The sequence below is a fragment of the Vipera ursinii genome (genome assembly GCF_947247035.1).
Source record: "Vipera ursinii genome assembly, chromosome: 13".
NCBI lineage: Eukaryota > Metazoa > Chordata > Lepidosauria > Squamata > Viperidae > Vipera > Vipera ursinii.
In genome coordinates this window covers 17,087,131-17,107,473 of record NC_139526.1, presented here as the reverse complement: position 1 = coordinate 17,107,473, position 20,343 = coordinate 17,087,131, and the positions used below count along the sequence as shown (strand labels likewise).

General features: G+C 42.5%; 1 protein-coding gene and 1 long non-coding RNA gene across 3 annotated transcripts in view; both read left to right on the top strand.

Moving 5' to 3' along the window:
• Positions 1 to 20,343, top strand: part of LOC310646477 — a 417,476-nt gene that overhangs the window by 277,303 nt on the left and 119,830 nt on the right. The gene's annotated exons all lie outside the window — the stretch shown is intronic.
• The window catches only part of SDK1 (sidekick cell adhesion molecule 1), a 331,319-nt gene that overhangs the window by 207,693 nt on the left and 103,283 nt on the right, over positions 1 to 20,343 (top strand). For both annotated transcript variants that reach the window (XM_083372962.1, XM_083372961.1), the window contains exons 14-17: positions 8,637 to 8,773; positions 15,721 to 15,868; positions 16,964 to 17,104; positions 18,792 to 18,973. In XM_083372962.1, the coding sequence (XP_083229088.1) occupies positions 8,637 to 8,773; positions 15,721 to 15,868; positions 16,964 to 17,104; positions 18,792 to 18,973 (608 nt within the window). The remainder of the gene's footprint in view (positions 1 to 8,636; positions 8,774 to 15,720; positions 15,869 to 16,963; positions 17,105 to 18,791; positions 18,974 to 20,343) is intronic.

The following is a 20,343-nucleotide window of genomic DNA, read 5'->3' as shown; positions in this document are numbered from 1 at the left end:
CATCATCTAGGTAACATCACCAGTTTATGGTTTGGCCAATCTTGGTGTTGTTGTCCTTAGAGGCTCTTTGACTGGGCTGGTTACTGTTGGCTCTTTGGCAGTTTCTTGATTTTGGGTAGTATTGTTTACTTGACTGTTGGTCTGAAGTTGACCTTGGAGTTAATTATGCTGATCCGGATGCTGAGCACTGCTGGAGAGGTGCTGGAGCCTTTTGTTCCCTTTTGGGCTGGTTGATTGTCTCTTTGGCTTAGTCTATAGATGTGGTTAATGTCTATGTGTCTATTGATGGCTAATTTGTCAGAGTGTCAGGCTTCTAGAAACTCCCTGGCACTTTGGGACTTGGCTTGGACTCGGACGGTCACATTTTCCCAACGGAAACCATGGTTAAAGTCTCCTCTCACCGGTTCATTTTGAATATTCACTCAGCCCAAATGAACACAGCAGACTTTGCATGCATGGCAACCATGGCTCTCTGTACGTGACAACAATGTAAAAAAGTTGAATGTGTGTGTGTGTGTGTGTGTGTGTGTGTGTGTTTCCCCCCCCCTGACAAGCAAGATGTGTTTGCACCTGCCTAAAGTGCTGCATGTTGTGCTAAATTGCAAGACGAAATTGCAAGATGATTGGGTCTTATTATTGCAGTTCATGAATCGATCAGAAAATGTGCTTCTAACAAGCCCACATTTCTGCCCAGGTCCTCTGACCTCAGATTCCTTCTTATGTGAGATTTTCCTCATTAAGACTTGTATTATTTGCCTACTTTTCTCCCTATCAAACCTTCTCACGAAACTGAAAAGGCCCTGAATTCATTGCTCCTTGGCTGAATTTCTTCCACTGGCGCAACAAATGCAACGAGGTCATGAAAGAATCGGAGTGTTTTGTGGAACAAGAACGGAGAAATCTCCTAATGTGATAATTTCTAGAATCTAGATGGGCCGTCTATTTTTGGAGGGAACGGTATCCATTTTTTGCCAGCTCACCATACCTAACCTTCTCGTGAAGGCTCCTTTGTCAACCATCCCAAATAACGTGTGCATTTTTGAAGTTTGTTCCAAGACAGCCTGGGTTTCTGAAGAGCATTACCTCTCCCCTGCCAAGCCTAGCTTGAGTCTGCAATTGAAATTGCCGGCTGTTGCCTCGTCTTGTTCATTTTTTTTCCCATCTTGAGGCAGGGTTGAAATACAAAATGAAGAAGCCTATTAGAAGCTGACTGTCGATTGTCTTCTGTCCCGGATTCAATAGGGCTCTGTAAATCCTTTGAAATAAAGCTTCAGAAAACACAGGAGTGCATACCACACACCTCTTTTTGAATTGTTCCTGGCTCACAGCTGCTGCCAAAGCAGTTCCCAGCTGTCCCTGCCTGTTTATGCATCAACAGAGACTTGGCTTTGCGGTCTCCCAGATGCGGTTGCTTTAATGATAGCAAAAGGAGATGCAGAATGTACCGCAGGGTCCCCAGCCAGCATGTCCAGTGGTCTTAAAGTTGCCATGGTTGGATGCCTCTAGTGTGCTCCCGCATGTTCTGAAGAACCTCCTTCAAAGGATTGGCCCAGCCGTCATTTGTAATTTGACATCTCCTGTGCCCATTGAGAACTTTTAACCTGGCATTTGGGCTGTAGACCATCTCCGGACCTTTAAAGGGCAAAGACATTGCAGGTCCTTGACTCATCGCTTTCAATTACCTTCTCATCCTGGCCCGGTGTCCCCCAACTGGGATCTCTGCCAGCCTCGCAGTATAGTAACCCAAGGTTGTCTACCATTGGATTTAAGGATTTTAGCCCTAGAGAACATTTTCTGCTACAAATTGGGCTGGTTTTCAGGGACTCTGACGTAATTCTCTTCTGTGGGGTTGGTGCTCTCTGAACTTGGTGATTTTCTTTCAGGCATTTTATAAGTGTTCCAATATCTCAGGGGCTGCCCCAAAGAAGAGGGAGTCAAGCTATTCTCCAAAGCACCTGAAAGCAGGACAAGAAGCAACAGATGGAAACTAGTCAAGGAGAGAAGCAACCTAGAACTAAGGAGAAACTTCCTGACAGTTAGAACAATTAACCAGTGGAACAACCTGCCTCCAGAAGTGGTGAATGCTCCAACACTGGAGGTTTTTAAGAAGAGACTGGACAGCCATTTGCCTGAAATGGTATAAGGTTTCCTGCCTGAGCAGGGGGTTGGACTAGATGACCTCCAAGGTCCCTTCCAACTTTATTATTATTATTATTATTATCATTATTATTATCATTATTATTATTATTATTATTATTATTATTATTATTATTATTATTATTATTATTATGCCAACTAGATAATACCATCCGTGCTAGAAGGGAGTGGGGTTTGGTCCCTGTTAACATCTGCAAGAAAACCACCAAGCTCAGACAACAGCCCCAAGAAGCCCAGATTTGAACCCTGAGCTACCCAAATTCTCTTCTGTTGGTTAATTCTCTTCCTCCACTTTCTTCCTTAAGCCATTTCTTCTTCCATCCCTCCTTGTCTACCTCAGTTTCCCCATATGAGACAGTGGGAACCAGTCCTCCGCTATGCATCCGTAGAGATTCTGCCGAAGCACGATCAAAACGCAAACGCCACGACAGCAACAGGAAAAAAAAGAGTCCAAGAACACAAATCCCAGCAATATAAACCAAACCAGTTTGAATTTCTCCATCCATAAAAGAGACTCAATAAGAACGGCTTTCAGGAATGCACACTGGCACAACTCTAAATGACACCCAGTGATTTTTTTTTTTTTTTTAAAAACCTGTTGTGGATTGTACATATTTCTTCAGCTGCATTGACTGCTTGTACCATTTGCGCTCCTTTTATTTTCCACGCTTCATCTGAGTGAGAACAATTAAGAAGAAGTCAGGCAGAAAGCAGATTATCTTTTCCATACAATAGAGACGGTTTTTAGTCATTTCAAACCTCTCTGGAGGGCTATTACACAGGAAAGAAAAACGACTGCTGTATCCAAAATTACCTGCAGTGGTAGAAAAACACATGTGCTGACTTGCACGGTGCAAGGGGGGGTGCGGGGGGGCAGGATGAAGTCTTCTCACCCGATGCCTTATTCTGAGTGCATGGGTGAAACAGGAGGAGATCTCAGAAGATTCCCTTTGCACCACCACAAACATGTGTTGTGTGAATCGGACAGCTTCCCAAAATAAGCAACTGGTCTTAAGCAGTACTGATAGGAACGCAAAGGAACCATCATCAGAGTAGACCCAGGTTCCATTGAGAAACCAATGTGCTTGGAATAGAATAGAATAGAATAGAATAGAATAGAATAGAATAGAATAGAGTAGAGTAGAGTAGAGTAGAGTAGAGTAGAGTAGAGTAGAGTAGAGTAGAGTAGAATAGAATAGAATAATAGAATAGAATAGAATAGAATAATGGGAATAGAATAGAATAGAATAGAATAGAATAGAATAGAATAGAATAGAATAGAATAGAATAGAATAGAATAGAATAGAATAGAATAGAATAGAACAGTATAGAATAGAATAGAATAGAATAGAATAGAATAGAATAGAATAGAATAGAATAGAATAGAATAGAATAGAATATGGAATGGAATGGAATAGAATAGAATAGAACAGAATAGAATAGAATAGAATAGAATAGAATAGAATAGAATAGAATAGAATAGAATAGAATAGAATAGAATAGAATAGAATAGAATATGGAATGGAATGGAATGGAATAGAATAGAATAGAATAGAATAGAATAGAATAGAATAGAATAGAATAGAATAGAATAGAATAGAATAGAATAGAATAGAATAGAATAGAATAGAATAGAATATGGAATGGAATGGAATGGAATAGAATAGAATAGAGTAGAGTAGAGTAGAGTAGAGTAGAGTAGAGTAGAGTAGAGTAGAGTAGAGTAGAGTAGAGTAGAGTAGAATAGAATAGAATAGAATAATAGAATAGAATAGAATAATGGGAATAGAATAGAATAGAATAGAATAGAATAGAATAGAATAGAATAGAATAGAATAGAATAGAATAGAATAGAATAGAATAGAATAGAATAGAATATGGAATGGAATGGAATGGAATGGGATAGAGCTGGAAGGGACCTGTAGGTCATCTAGTCCAACCCCCTGCCCAAGCATGAGTCCCTACACCATTTCTAACAAAGGGCAGTCCAGTGTCTTCTTGAAAGCCTCCAGTGATGAAGCACTTCATGATTTTGTGGTAGCACACAAGCTTTGGTATGTAGACAGGCCTAGTTCAACCCTTTTGTGAAATCCAGAGTAGCCAACTCAGAGTAAAATAGATCAATGGACAATAGCAATAGCCCTTAGACTTATATACCATTTCATAGTACTTTACAGCTCCCTCTAAGCGGTTTACAGAGTCGGCATATTGTCCCCAATACTCTAGGTCCTCATTTTACCAACCTCAGAAGGATGGAAGGCTGATTCATCCTTGAGCCTGTGAGGATCGAAAGTTTAGGCTGCTGCTAATATGAACATCCCAGTGTAGGTGCTAATCTATTGGCTTTTAATACGTTTTTGTCTAGTTCCAGTTGGTTTCCTGGGCCGAGCAGCTAAACAGCTAACCGGGAAACCATCTTGTTGCCTTAAAATGCTTTGTTTTAAGATTGGTACCCAAAACATCAAGCTTATGTAAAAAAAAAAAAAGGCCAAAACTGAAAAGGATTTTTTTTTGCCCCCTAAAATTTGATAGCATCTTAAACCTTCTTGCCAATGGATGAAGAGATGTTTTATTTATAGTTAGAAGTCCTCCTTGTTCACGTCAAGAGAAGATTCGTTAAATACCTGCAACACATTTGCCTACAGCAAATAATATTTAATAATAGCACTTACTTTGGGTTTCTGTTTTAAAGGCAGTGTAATATTTTTGAGTTGGAAGGATTTTTTACTTCCTTGTTTAGACAGACAAGATACTTTGCTGAAGATTTGCCCCTTGGACACTTCTGAGATTTCATTAATAGGCAAAAAAAAAACAACAACCCAAAACCATCGACTTAAATTTTCAAGAAAGGCCAGAAAATCCAGATCAACACATCAGAAGTTCATGACTGTAAAAGTAGCTCTTTTTTCTTTTCTTTTTTACTCACTGTGCTTGCAATCATTCCTGTGCCTGAGTGCATGACGTCAAAACATTGGTTTACCTGAGATTAATAACGGTTACTATTCACTTTTTGTATGGAATCGAGAAGCCGGTACATTTCCTTGGACTGGAATTCTCTTTCCTTCTCCATCCGTGTTTCTGGTGAAAAATGTTTCTTGCATGCTGGGTGATTTTACCTTTAAGGGCTTAAAATACGTAGGCTTGGATGGCTGCAGACAGTTATAGATTACTGAAGGCGACCAGTTCATTATCCTCACATTTTATGGTCTTTGAGATGAACACCATACACTATTTAACTGAAAAGACCATTTAACATTTTGCTATTATTACAAGCCGAATATAACTGAAGAAAGGAGTTTGCCATAATGTGACAGTTTAAAATAGGCCAGGTTTTTCCACTTTGATGCTCACCATATGTGTCGAACCCTGAACTCCATTAATTCCAAGTCATCGCGGTCCATATACTGTGAATTAGTGGACAACATTTTGGATTTTTCTAGATTAAGCTCTTCTAAGGTTGATATCTCAGCCAAGGTCTTAATAAAGTTTGCAGAAAGGCCTCCGGGTTTATCAGGAAATTCTAATGCAGAACTTGAGGCATTTCTCTCCTGCTCGAGCAGGGGGGGTTGGGCTAGAAGACCTCCAAAGTCCCTTCCAACTCTTGTTACTCTGTAATTCTGTAATACATGAACTCAGGATCATTAGAAATACTAGCTGATGTGGTCTTCCCCAAATAAGGATCCAAACATTGTAAGCAAGTTTGATGCTGTGTTTCGGGAGTCGAGGAATCTCTTTGCGTATCCACTCTGAGATTCGAATTTAAAGTAGGTAAAACCAGATTCCCATTATTTTCTCCTCGCTGCAGAGATCCCTGTTTCTAAGTCTGCTTAAGAGAACATCCTCAAGTGCCAGCAAAGCAACATGAAAGATTACCTGCCTCTACCTTGAGAGACATGCCTAACCAGCAAAAACTGGTTTGACTTTCCTGCAGTCACCGTCACACGTTTATTTGTGGCATCAGTAGTCACTCTCTGCTAACAACCCGTCTTTCAGTGTGCGCTTGCATGTTTTCTTTTGCATAATTAGGCCGTCCGTTTGACAGTTTTCACAGCTTTTCTGCAGAAACGCTGCCCGCCTTGGAAGAAGGGCCAGCTGTAACTCAGACTGGGATTTCAGTGGTGTGAACGGCTTCCAATCAACGCATGGGTCCTAAATTCACTGTCTTGCACAGTAGCTCTTTCAGCTTTAGTGGTTCTCGATCTCACTTGCTCTGGCACATCACTGCCTTGGACTCCAGTTGTGTTGGAAAACTGCCATCTGGACTGGATGGAGGGGTCAAGCGAGTACATAGCTTGGAGTCCTTGTACTGCTACCAGAGGTATAACTTTGGCCTCCCTCATAAGCCACGAAGCCTTATCTCTTACCATTCTCAGGGAAAGGTAAGCAGTCTGGGGAAGTTCTTGTAGCACAGGTATTAAACAATAATGTTACTGACTTTAGCTATTCACAAGTGGCTCCGGTTGCTTGCATCTGAGTGATAATATCTGAAAGAATGCGACGATCTGCATTCCTAGAAATTATTATTTGCATCAGGCAGGTCCCCTTATTACATTAGCCCTTAGAATTGTTGCAGAGGCTTTCTGTCGCCTCCATTGCTGTTGAAAAGGTAGTAGCTCTTTTCATTTGGAATTTAATAAACAGTCAGAAGCAGACTTGTTCCCTTTCAACTAAATCTAATTTCGTTCTCCAGTTAAGGCCAAACTGGTAAGGAACCACGTACGCGGCGATGCCAAATTAAGTTCTTTTCTCCACGTCAGCCACATCTGAAATGCCGGTTTTAAAAAATGCTTTTGTTTACGAAGATGCTCACACTGAGATTTTAGATAGCTCTAAGTACGCATCAGCTTCATAAAGCGTGAAAAGAAATGAGTACAGATTTAAATTAAGGATGTCAAGTACAGTTACTACTTTTTTTTTGTCTGAGTAGCGAGGGTCAGCAGTAATTGATATTGAAATTTCCTAAGAGTACTCAGAGCTAAATTCTTAGGTGGGTTGCGGTTCGTCATCTGCAGAGATAACTTAAGACTTGGTGAGACAAGATTCAGACCACCTTTCCTCTCCTCGGGTTGTCATGATTTAAAGAAAAAAAATCAATCAATCAATCAATCAAACTTCTGGCTTTCTCCTGACTTCCTACAGCTCTGCAGAGCTAGTCCCCTCTTTGAGTTGGGTTGACTGCCTAGAGGGAACAATGTTGCATATCCTTGTCTAGAGGAACCTTAAATTCAATGACCACCATCACCAGATAGGACTAAGAAGCATTTCTAGTGTTTGTAACTGGTTGTTTCCATAATGGCTTTCTGACTTTTTATCCCTTTGGGGAATAAACCATCATATCTGTGCATTCTGCGGCGCTAACCCAGACAAGCTACTCAAAATCCATGTGCATCCTTGGTCTGGAAAAAGCATTGTGCAATCCTAATGTAGAACATGTGAATCTGACTGAACATGAAGAATCTTCTTACAATCCTTGGTTCCCCCTTAGACAGAAGATATTTGATTGTCTTAATTTGCAGAACGTTTTCCTGGTGCTTTTCAGATGAAAACAATGCATGTTTCACTTCCTTTTCTGCATCTTTCGGAGAGGACAGGTGTATGTGTGCTTAATGCCGTGCATTTTTAGAAGTCCTGTCTTAAGGCTATTTTTTCCCCAGTACTGTATACTAAGGGAGTGCTTATTATACGGTATTTGTGGGCGTTTTCATTTGCTCTGCATGAGTATTCTTTTAATCCCAATTAAGTTATTACGGATCTCCCAACCCTGACTTGGGATGATGGCTGCCTTTTAAAATGGTAGATCTCCACCACCTTAAGCGAGTTTCGACACTGTCCCCAAACAGCCATGATGTGTTCTGCTCGCCTAAGTATTAATAATTCTGATTTAAATCCTCACTCCACCCTGTTCCATCACTCTGATCGTCTGCTCCTAAGTTTTACAGCTTTTCAATTAAAAAAAATATATCTCCCCATAGAAAGAATTTATGGACCAAGTTGCCTCAATTACACAAAAACCCCAACAAATCACAAATGTGAAAATCGGCTTTTTACCCCTAGGGTTAAATAGTGGTGCCATTAGCTGAGATTCTTCCAAATCAATCATAATTAGAAACCTGACACAACTCAGCAACTTCCCAACATTATTTGCAATAGCAATAGCAAAAGCACTGAGACTTATATCAATTCCCAGTGCTTTACAGCACTCTCTAAGTGGTTTACCGAACCAGCATCTTGATGGAAGGCTGAGTCAGCCTTAAGCCAGTGAGAATAGAACTGCCGAACTGCTGGCAGCTGGCAGTCAGCAGAAATAGCCTGCAGTACTGCACTCTAACCACTGTGCCACCGTAGCGCTATTTGACGTGGTGATTAATCCAGTCCACTTGTAACCATCTTGGCGTCCTTCGGCTAGCCAGGTTTCTTTGTCAATCCCCTACTTGTTGGTCCAAATGGCAGGTGGAATAACAGGTGGTTTATTTTCACAGAGAGCTGCCACATCCGCCACAGAATCTACTTGCCACTCTGAATTCTTCCTTCAGCCGCAGCGTCATCCTCTCCTGGGTGAGACCCTTTGATGGAAACAGTCCAGTCCTGCACTACATCGTCGAAGTCTCTGAGAACAGTAAGTGATGGTCAAGAGCCCCCTTCACCTCCGGAGGCTTTCTGGCCAATTCCTCTTTCTCGCTTTCTTCAAAATAGCTCTTGTTGAGGCAGGCAAGGCAGGCAAAAACCGGTGCCCTGCACATCTTATTTGCATGGATTTTTTAAAAAAATAATAATCACTCTTTCACTGAGCGAATAATGGCTTGCTCTGACTTTAATTGGGAGCTTCCCCTGGCCACATCTGTTCTTCCCGCTGCTGCGTATTGCATGACGTTTGGGTTCGTAAGCCTAGGGCCAGCACCTTGCTATCCCTTGCTGGAAGCTGCCGTTGTGAAGTCCAGGGATTGCTCTGAAATTGTGGTGGTGTCAAAGTCAACGATATTTTGTCATTCTAAATTTCCCTGGTGATGAACTGGGCCAGTCTGCACGTGGATGACCAGAGCCCAGTTTACCAAGACTGCCTTCCGAGATTTTGCCGTTCTGAGTGGTCAGATGCAATCCAGGCTATCAGCCGTGCCAGAATCTAACCGATTGACTAAGGGAGGATTGTCAACTGGAAAATGTAATAATTCACCTCTAAAATTCTGTAAGAAGCTCAGCAGAGATTTGATAATATCCTACAAAAATTGCTTCGGTAATCCTGGAGAGGATGAAAAGATTCTTTTTTCTGAACTCTCACACACTGTCAGACAAATCCTTTGATTTTATTTGATAACATCATAATCTACCAGCATATCTCAGTACCCATCAAGTACACGAACTTTGCTCGTGTTAGCTATCTGCGAGCACCCATACAGAAAGGAGTGAGAACCACGGAGGGAGCAGATGGCGGAGCTCCAACAGAATTGTATAATTGGAGGAAAGGAAAAGTGGGTGAGATCAGTTGGATCAATTCTATAAAAATGAAGAATCGGGGTTACGTATCTGAACTGTCTGTGGACCTTTATACTGCCAAGAAGTTACAATACTTGGGAAGATCCCAAATCCTCGCTTGCAAAGGAAGACAGGGACAGGGTAATTCTCCAGGGGTCAAGAGATATTTGTAGACAGGATGCTGTGGGGTTTGTCTTTTGCGACAAACTAAACACAGGAGTTTGATTTTTATCATACAGTGCATCTGCTCCTAAATGGGGCTCTACAGTTATTCAGCCTTTCTCTCCTGTTGATTACCAAAGCTTGACTGACTTTCTAATAACATATAATGCACATGTCGACTTACAGCCTGAACAAAATCCTTAATTCAACTCAGCATTATTAAGAGCAGCTAGGAAATTGCATCTTCTTAAGTATGAATTTAAGGCAGAGGGTGGTAATCTATAGCTTCTAAATTTATAATGCGGGGGGAGGGGGGGAAGAATGATTTCTGAAAATCAAAGTAGTAGTTTCTTCTGGGCGGCTTACAAAATGATAATTATTACTCAGAACAGGTATGCGGTATTAGTAAATACTTTGTTAGCTCCCTTTAAACAAGACGCACACAGAGAGAGTCAACCTGTTCTATATGTTCTCAAGAATTCTCTGGAAGTCAACATATCCTTAGCTAAGGTTAGAGGAATTATAGTAGAAAACCTCACCACTTACTATAATTTTGGTGTCACACATGGGAATGTATTTTATTGCCATCCGAATATTGTCTTCCATCTCTCTTTCAGAGGAGAGTTGGGATTTATACAAGCGTTATCTGTAGATGCATTCTGGTCAAAGTAATTTGCAGAAGAGATCGTTTCTGTCACAATTGCTGTAATGAATAAAAATTACAGACGATTTAATTTAAGTGATTGTTTTAAATTGGCCTGTGTCAGCTTGGCGCTCTCCAGAACCGCCTAGAGCTTCTGCCTAGCATTTGGGACGGATAAAATGCTTGTTTTACGTAGGGCGTAGGGTTTTGGACCCCTGTCAGGCCATCTTCTCAAAGCAGGGTGGAAACAGCTGTTCAGGGCACACAGAAAACCACAGGGAGGGCAGTGTGGGGAAGCAGAAGACTTTTTTCTCTCCATCTCCCCTTTTCCTCTGAAAGCAGAACATTTCCGAGGCATCAAAACTGAACTCTCTTTGAGAGTTGTATTCATTACACGGGATGCTGAGACCCTTCAGCGCATGCACTGCACGCATGCGACTTATAAGAAGGAAGAGTAGGGGTTAGTGATGAATGGGGTGGAAGAGAGGGTAACCAGGCCGTTCCGCCTTCAACCTAGAGCACAGCTCAACCATCTGGAGTAAGCTCCAGCTGCCTTTTACAGCGCGATGGTCATGATACCTTTGTCCCTGCAGAGTTGAGTTCGTGATCAAATATTCTCTATCCATCGGGGAATTCTGGGGAGCGAAAAATTCTCCGGCGTTGTCCATCACAAGGGAGAAAAACCTGGCAGGAGAACATCCTGTTGATGTCGATGTGACAGTTGATGCCAAGTGAGAGACGCTATGAAGGTCCACTGAGTACTTTGACCCAATGCTGATATGGTCCCCTCTACCGAACTTCTCTAGATCTTCGGGACTGGCCAAGGGACAGTTGCTTAGGGAGGACAAAGGCCCTGAAATCGGGCCTGGATGTTGATGTAATGCTTCCTCTGAAAGCAAAGTAGAAAAGGCTACGAAGAAATATTCCAGCCCGTGGAATAGCCGCGTTCTTTTTGTAGGGTTGAATAAGTGGTTTTCCTATCCAGCCTTTTCTTCTGCTTGATTCTGTGCTTCAGGGAGAAGCAGCCTTTGAAAAAAGGGTTAGTTTGATGATTAGGAGAAACTTTGTGTTTAAATTTTTTAAAGGTGCTCCTCAAACTGGCTGGGTCCTTGGGCTGTGCAAGAAAGCCCCCTTCCTCCCCTCCACCTTTCAAACTACTATTTTCCCTGCAAAGCCGAGTGCCCGGGAGATGAATAGGGTTCGTTTATATTAGTTTTTATCTTAATCTCTCTTCTTGCCAGATCTTTTATCTTCCACCAAGGAAGTGAGGGTGGGAAAAAAAAAAAGACTAAAGCATTCTACGGATGCAGCATATAAACAGAACACAATTCTAAGCCGGTGGAGAGATTAATAGGTTTGGTTGTTGCTGAGTTGATCGAACGGCTCAGGTTAAGCACTCTGGAATGGTGTTTACACTAGCAGTAAACAACTGGAATGGAATAGCTTCAGGAAACGGACCGGTGACAATTAGCTCATTTATGATCATTCAATATTCTAGTTAGTGTCTGCTCTTCCATTTTCTTCATTAAACCTCTTTAAGTTGCTTACTAATTCAGCCCGGCCTTCTTTTCACCTTCCTATTCAATTTTTGTCACATTCTTTGGACACCAACACAGCCACACAAAAACCTCTTTTGATTCATAGCAGCTCAGCTGTAAAAGGCAATGGAATAATCTATACGGTTTGTGGGAGATGGAGAAATGGAGGGAACAGAATTGCGATGGGGAACTGCTGACCATCCTTGACAGATTGTAACTCCTTCACCATGCAGGTAGGGAACACTGAGAGTTGTGGTCCCAACATACCTGAAGGGTCACACATATCTCCCCACTATCAACAGGAAACATAGTGAGGAGATAGAATTGTCCAGCGGCTTTGGACCACATCCAGCTCCTGCAAGAAGTTGGTGTCTCAGCACCTATAGATACATTTCCACTGTGTTTGTTGAAAAGTACCGATACTTAGGATTGGAACTTTCTCAAAATGGGGCAACCATGGCTGAACTTAAACCTTACGTAGCTGTTGTGAAGAAACCAAGCAACCTTCAACACGGAGGACAAGGAGGAGGAAGGGGCTATACTGAATTATCCACGCAGATGGTTCTCCCCTCTAGAAACCATGCAAATTTGGCAGGCCACCTTGGTGATAATTTGAATTAATTCAGTAAAACAAAAAAGCGATGTGACTTGCAAGTAAACATCTGTATTTCTTGAGGTCTTTGCTTTCCAGAATATTTCCAGGAATTTTTTTTAGATAGCTATGCTAGGGGTGAGCAGTCTGAGGTTTTCCAGAAGAGACTGGACGGCCGCTGGTCTGGAATGGCCTAGGGTCTCCTGCCTGAGCAGGGGGTTGGACTAGAAGACCTCCAAGGTCCCTTCCAACTCTGTTATTTGGCCAGCCCTTTTGAAAAGTCATCTGAAACGGCTTGCCCATTTTCCAAATTTTAGGGGTGACTCTGGAGCATCTTTTGATGCTGATGAGAGAAATGAATCCCATCCACCCAGTGCAGAGGCAGATGGCTTTCTTATAATAATAGCCGCAGCAGCCTCGGATGGAAAGAAGGCAATTCTGCTTTATTTCATGCAGATTTCAAGCTTTCATTTCTTCGCAGCCTTGCAGGGAAGAAACGGCGCGCATGAGCCACAGGCATTCGCAGCTGAATAGATTACGGCCCTCCCAACAAAGCTGCCTTACCTTTGAGGTTTCCCCTTTGAAAATGTCAGGCCAAGTCACTCTCAAACAACACACACACACACACACATTTTTTCCCCAAGTGTCCAGGATTCCCAGCGGAGAAAACCCTACTAGCCTGGTGGCACCAAGCTGACCTGGCCAAGAAAGCCACCATGCCATTCCTGCGTGAAGTGCGGGGAAGGGAGATATTCCAAGCTAGCTGCCTGTGAATTCCATCGGGGTCCTTCCGTCTGCTCGGCTGCAGGGTGTGGTGTTACAAATGGACTGCCAAACAGATGGGTTGAGAGATACGCAACCCATCTGTCTCCATCACGCTCATTTCCTCCTTTATTAATATGTTAATGAATACAGTTTTTATTTATTGCAGGGTGACACACGCGGTGTCACTCTCTGGTGGAGAAATGTTCCATCAGCTTAACTATGTGGACGCCGAGCGAAGCTGATTTTCTTCTTCCACAGATTAAAAATAAAAAACCCACAAAAAAACACCTCTTAGGCTCGTGAAAGAAGCCGCTGCCGAGTCGAGTTGAATTGAAAAGCTAAAAACTCTAGTTAGAAAAAGTTGGAGGGAAGTTCGAATCATCTTCTATCAATTCGCCATGCCTTCGGGATTTGAGTCCCAGGCAACCCATGGTTTAAGGCAGGGGTCTTCAAACTTGGCAACTTTAAGACTGGCTGGCTGAGGAATTCTGGGAGTTGAAGTCCACAAGTCTTAAAGTTGCCAAGTTTGAAGACCCCTGGTTTAAGGTGATGCTTAACAACAATGCAGACAAAGCAACGGAAGGTGGGAGTTCATCTCAGGAAAAGTTCGAGGGATACATGTACGTTCCCCTGCGTGCACATGCATGTGTGCACTTGCATGCTTGGTCTTAACCCAGCTTTCAATCCTGTACCAGATAAGGACAGCTCTTCATTTCACTTTTGTAAAATTCCTGCCTTCTAGCAGGAATCCAGAAGGCAGATAAAAACTGGAGTGTTATTGGTCGTGTGAACATCTCAAACGGTTTGGTGTGACAGGACACACGGCTTTGCTTTAGACCCAAAGGAGCGGGTCAGGCCCAGGAAAAAGGGACAAATTATCCCATTCAGAACCATCTTCCTGTTAGTAACTTACAGCATCTCCGTCCACCACCGTGTGAAGTAACTATAAATGCCTTATTTTGGCAAAAAACTATTTTTGTTGGACGTCTCTAGAAGACCTTCAAAGACACTAAGGAAAAATAAAACCACAATTTTAGTCTTTAGGAAAACTAACTTTACCTGCACAACAATTCAGGTATTTGAGGAAAACTCTTTAAGTCTTAAGTGGCATCAAGCCACTGTGCTTGTAACTTACATTTAAAAAGAAAAAGAAAAAAAATCTCACTCCTATCATTAAGAGGTAATATGAGAAAACATCATTAAGAAGATTAAGGCCCTTCAACTTAGAAAAGAACAGTTAAGGGAGGATTAGATGGGACATACAGCCTGGAATAATTGTAAAGTGGATTAAAAGGTACATTTTAATTGAATTTTAATCTGTTACTTTACATGAAGATGTTTTATTGCTGACGAGGGCATTTTTATAAACACTTCTTTAAACAAAGAAGGGGAAGTAGTTTTTTCAAACGTAAAACATACGTCTATGTTGTGAAGTCAAGCCTGTTAACATTCAGTGTTGAAGTATCCTCTGTTACATTATTTTAAGCAACTAAGCAGCTGATCAATGGGTTGAAGTGGGAGGGGCTATTAATTGACTAGCAGTCAACTCCTAAGAGTGTTTACTTGTAAGCAAGGTGCATTGATTTGAATTGAGCCTGTATCTTCTCAGTCGATATATATTCAGGATTGGGGTGTAACTACTCTGTCTTTATGGTAATAAAGCTAGGTCTAGTAAGGCCAAATCACTTTGTCAAGAACTCTGGCCATGGATTGAGTTGGGGAAAAAAATCTTTGATCTCTTGATAGCTGTAATTTAGAAATCACGAATAAGGGAATTCCTGTTACTGTCTGAATACTTGGGCTCTCCTCTGAAATGTTTGTTACCCTGTAATGTGAGGTCTCAGGGACGCGGTGGCTCAGTGGGTTAGGATGCTGAGCTTGTCGATCAGAAGGTCGGCAGTTTGGCGGTTCGAATCCCGAGTGCCGCGTAGCAGAGTGAGCGCCTGTTACTTGTCCCAGCTTCTGCCAACCTAGCAGTTCGAAAGCAAGTAAAAATGCAAGTAGAAAAATAGGGACCACTCCAGTGGGAAGGTAACAGCGTTCCGTGCGCCTTTGGCATCCAGTCATGCCGGCCACATGACCACGGAGACGTCCTCGGACAAGCGCTCGCTCTTCAGCTTTGAAACGGAGATGAGCACCGGCCCCTAGAGTTGGAAACGACTAGCACGCATGTGCGGGGGAACCTTTACCTTTACCTTTAATGTGAGGTCTACAAAATGTTAGTTCCATCCATGGAAAATAACAGCGACAATCAGGACAAGGGACAGGACTGGGGAACGACGTATTGATTTTCTGGGAGTCATCCAAAACTGACACTTAGACAGAGCAAGCCTACTTGATTAACGACTTATTGGGAGAGCATTCATGATAGGGACTCTCTTTCTGTCCCCTAGATTCTCCCTGGAAAGTTCATCTCTCCAATATTGATCCAGCATCGACCAGCATCACTGTGAGTGGGCTAACCCCAGCCCGTACCTACCAGTTTAGAGTCTGTGCTGTTAACCAAGTGGGCAAAGGGCAGTACAGCCTAGAAACCAGCAGGTAGGCTGAAATGACATCTCTTGATGAATGCCAGGTGGATTGTGTTTGTTGGGAATCAAGGGCTTGTCCGTGGAAAAGCAGTCCCACGGTGTCTGTAGAAACACCAGCCAAAATGATGTGGATTTTCCTAATCATTTCTTCTCCAAGCGGCAAAAACTATGGCTGGAAATGATGATAATCTGAATGGCTTGCTTGACTTTGCTACTTCAACCTAGGTCCGAGAGAAAAATGTGATGGGCCCTTGAAAGAGAGAAGGCATAAACACAGATTATGAATTAAGAGAGAGGCGGCTACTGCCTTTGCTGTCTCTGGAGATTCCTCTCCAATATCTCTTCTAACCTTCTGGAGATCTTTTTGAGAGGTTAGATGAAGATAAACATTCTGCTTCAATGCTCTAAATTCCCTCTCAACCTGGTTGGATTTTCAGGGAGGTTGGCTGTTTGAGCCTTCGTGTACCAACACGAGTGCAGCGTAAACAGAGAGAAATCGCTTCAAATCTCTCTTAAATGACTTTAAATTTTATTTTATCACCTGCGTAGCTGCTCCAGCACATTAGTTGTTCCTTACTAGAATCCCACTGGAAAAGCCATAAAAGCACAGCGCAAGCACATCTGATTAAAACTCGCTAGTGCTATTACTCAAGGCAGAAAGGAGCTTGGGCTTTTGAACTGGAGAAGTGGTGTGAACATCTCACCTTGGCTGAGGTTGAGGGAGTTAAACCGAAGGAGCCCATTTCATCACGATTGCAAATTTGGGGCCAGACTGTGACCTCATTCAGGCTTGCTATCTTGATCAGGGCAAGCTGCATACTTGAGCTAGCTGGCTCAGGAATTCTGGGAGCTGAAGTCCACAAGTCACAAAAGAGCCAAGGTTCCCCACCCCTGAGCTAGAATAATCAGCTCTTTCTTGAACGTCTGCCTAACTGATTTTTCTATTATAGTTGATTTGTTACAACAAATGTCCCCAGCAACTCAGCTTTGTTGCTTTCTAATTTATCCTCCGTAAAGCAAACGAGATTTCTTTTCTTTTCTTTTTAAGCAAAGATACGAGTAAAGATCTGCCATTGTCATTTTGCTTGACTTTTCTTGTGCTCAGATTGATGTTACCGGAAGAACCCCCAAGTGCTGCACCCAAAAACATCGTGGCTAGCGGACGGACCAATCAGTCCATCATGGTTCAATGGCAGCCTCCTCCCGAAAGTGAACATAATGGTGTCCTCCATGGCTACATCATAAGGTAAAAGACCCTTGACTGACTTTGAGAGGTTGGAGCAATGGATTCCACTTGCCTATCACACCAAACCTGTTTTAACAATGGATACTTGCAGTGGTTGGACTAGAGAAGATCTCCACGGTCCCCTCCATCCCTACTATTCTATGTTACGTGTTCTACTGTGTTGAAGGAACTCTCCATCTTTTGCCTGCTTTGGGTCAAACAAACACAACAGCAAATTTACTTATTTGGATGCAGTGGTAAAGCAAGTAAAGGACTAATCCTGTTAGTAGCCTGAACTGGCAAACTCTTAATCATTTGTAGTTTCTTCAGAATTTTCTATCAACTTTTTCACTTCTAAGAAAGCCTTATTACTTCCATGATTCTTAACATTCTGCCTTCGGCATGCATCCTGGTGATAGCTTGATCGCATCCACTTCTTCGTTTTAGGGAACAATATAAGGAATAAACAAGGAAAGTGATTTAAAGCTGCAGCCCAATCAAATATAATATTTAAGTGTGTCAGAGAGGAGGGAGGAAGCAAATGGAAGTTGGACACTAAATCAACATTTTTATTACACAAGGCTATAATTTTTTTTTCTTCCAACAGTTGTAAAACAGGATAAAACACAAGTTTTTGTTCTAGTACCTGGACATGTATTTATAATGAGATCAGAATATAGCAGTAGCACTGAGACTTACAAACCACTTCACAGTGCTTTACAACCCTCTCTAAGTGGTTTACAGAGTCAGCATGGTGCCCCCCAACAATCTGGGTCCTCATTTTACCGACCTCGGAAAGATAGAAGGCTGAGTCAACCTTGAGCCGGTCAGGATCGAACTGCTAGCAATTGGCAGAATTAGCCTGCAATACTGCATTCTAACCACCGCGCCACCAAGGCTCATCATATAAGTATTTTGGCAATCAGATAAGAATCATTGTAATTCTGTCTTGGCAAGTTTTTAAGTGTGTTGATAATAATCCTGCCAATAATTTGTTAATATCACTCTTATGAATAGTTCTTGCTGTGCTGGTGGTAATAATGATGTTTGCAGAGTTAATCCCATTCTCAAGAGAAATAGGGCTTAATTTATTTTTCTCTTACCATCAAAGTCCCGCAGAATAAAGTGAGATTTCTAAAACTGCAAAAGCGCTGGCCAGTTAGACAATCCCATTGGATTGAGAATGAATTTTTTAAAAAAATGTTGGTTCAGCAACCTCTAAGCACCAGATGAAGGGCTGAAACCACCCTTTCAATAACTTTTGAGTCCATATCTGGCTTGTTCACGTAATTAGGGCTTAAGAAAAGAAAGAGAAGAAAGCTGTCTAATGCTGGAGAGCATCTTCAACTTTTAGGACTGAGCCCACATTCATGGCTTCTCCAAGAGTGACTTTGTCTGGACTAGTGTTCCTCAGCCTCGGCAAGTTTACATTCCATGGACCTCAACTCCCAGAATTCCCCAGCCAGCATGGGGAATTCTGGGAGTTGAGGTCCATACATCCTAAATTCTTAGCTTGAGAAACACTGATCTAAGGAATGGGGTCAAGGTCTGAATGGACTGGATCTCCAGTTTGTTGGTTTTCCGGTTAGTAATCTTAGAAGTGTGATGTTGCCACCTCCCATTACTATCGCTCAGGAGTCCAACCACATGGGTTTCTTTAACTGAAGTCCCTGAATGGACTGCAATCAAGAATCATTTCTCTTTATAGATACCGCTTAGCAGGACTTCCTGGGGAGTATCAGTACAAGAACATAACCAGCGCGGAGATAAACTACTGCTTGATCAAAGACCTGATCATCTGGACTCAGTATGAAATCCAGGTGGCATCTTATAACGGAGCTGGTCTGGGAGCCTTCAGCAGGGCAGTCACTGAATATACATTGCAAGGAGGTGAGCAATGGTCTTCCAGATCTCCTTCGTTGGGGGATTTGGCCTGGCCTCAGAGGCTCTATCAGTACACTAGAGTTGGGTCTGTTTGCTTGTGTGCCAGGTGTGCGTATGGAAGGGTATTTCCTGGATGTAAGAAAAGAACGTGGGTGTGTATATAGACAAATCTCACAAACAAATGCATCTCAAATATCAGATTGCAGAGATAGCTCCCATCAGAGAAACCGACAACAAAAAAAACCACACCCATTCATTTGAATATCTTATTGAGGATTTATTCTCCAATGTCAGGTACTAGGAGAACTGGCAGTCCAACTAAATGTATAAAATGTATTTTTTCTCTTACTCGTCCCAGCTTCTGCCAACCTAGCAGTTCGAAAGCACGTAAAAATGCAAGTAGAAAAATAGGGACCACTCCGGTGGGAAGGTAACAGCGTTCCGTGTGCCTCTGGCGTCCAGTCATGCCGGCCACATGACCACGGAGATGTCCTCGGATGAGCGCTGGCTCTTCGGCTTTGAAACGGAGATTTGAGCACCGGCCCCTAGAGTCGGAAACAACTAGCATGCGTGTGCGGGGGAACCTTTACCTTTATCTTTTTACTATTGATATAGGACAGGGGTAGGCAACCTTGGCTCTTTGATGACTCGTGGAGTCCATTTAGTTTGCAAATAGAGAGCTATCTGAAATACAACTCCAGATGTCCAGCATAGGTAACAGCCTGCATTTAGCACATCTCTTTGTGTGTCCTTCGTTCTGCAATCTGTGCGCCCTTCACTTAGGACTTGGCGCAGTTGACCAGAATAGCAGGAGCAGAAGACCTCATTCCCCAAATAAAAGAGAAAGCTACTCAATTGTAAGATGGCTGTCTTGATGTCTGTTTCCCTCCCCCAATTTTCTTCTCCCGACATTATTAGGAAACCAAGGAAAGCGCAAGCCTTCTTTTATGTTGCGAGAGTTTCTTTTTCTTTTCTTTTCTTTTCTTCCTGGGATAATGAAGAGAAAGGATTCGCCCATCATTATTAGCGTGCTTGTCGGTGGAATCACAAAGGCCCAAGAGCCATTCCATCTCTTGCTCTGTCCACGGAGGGATCCCCATCTCACAGAAAATGAAAAATCAGCCAATTAACTTTCTTTTTTAAGTCACTTCCTCCCTCCCTCCCCCACTCCCCCCACCCCCGAATATCAGGGACATCAATCACCAGTCTCTTTTTTTTTCCCACACCACTGTTACAGCCTTTGAATTGTGAGTGGCAGTCAAGCTTAGTTTTCATTTTTATTTATTTTATTTTATTTTAATCCCATTTATATCCCGCCCTTCTCCGAAGACTCAGGGCGGCTTACAAGCTTAGCAGTAGCCTTCATTCTATGTATA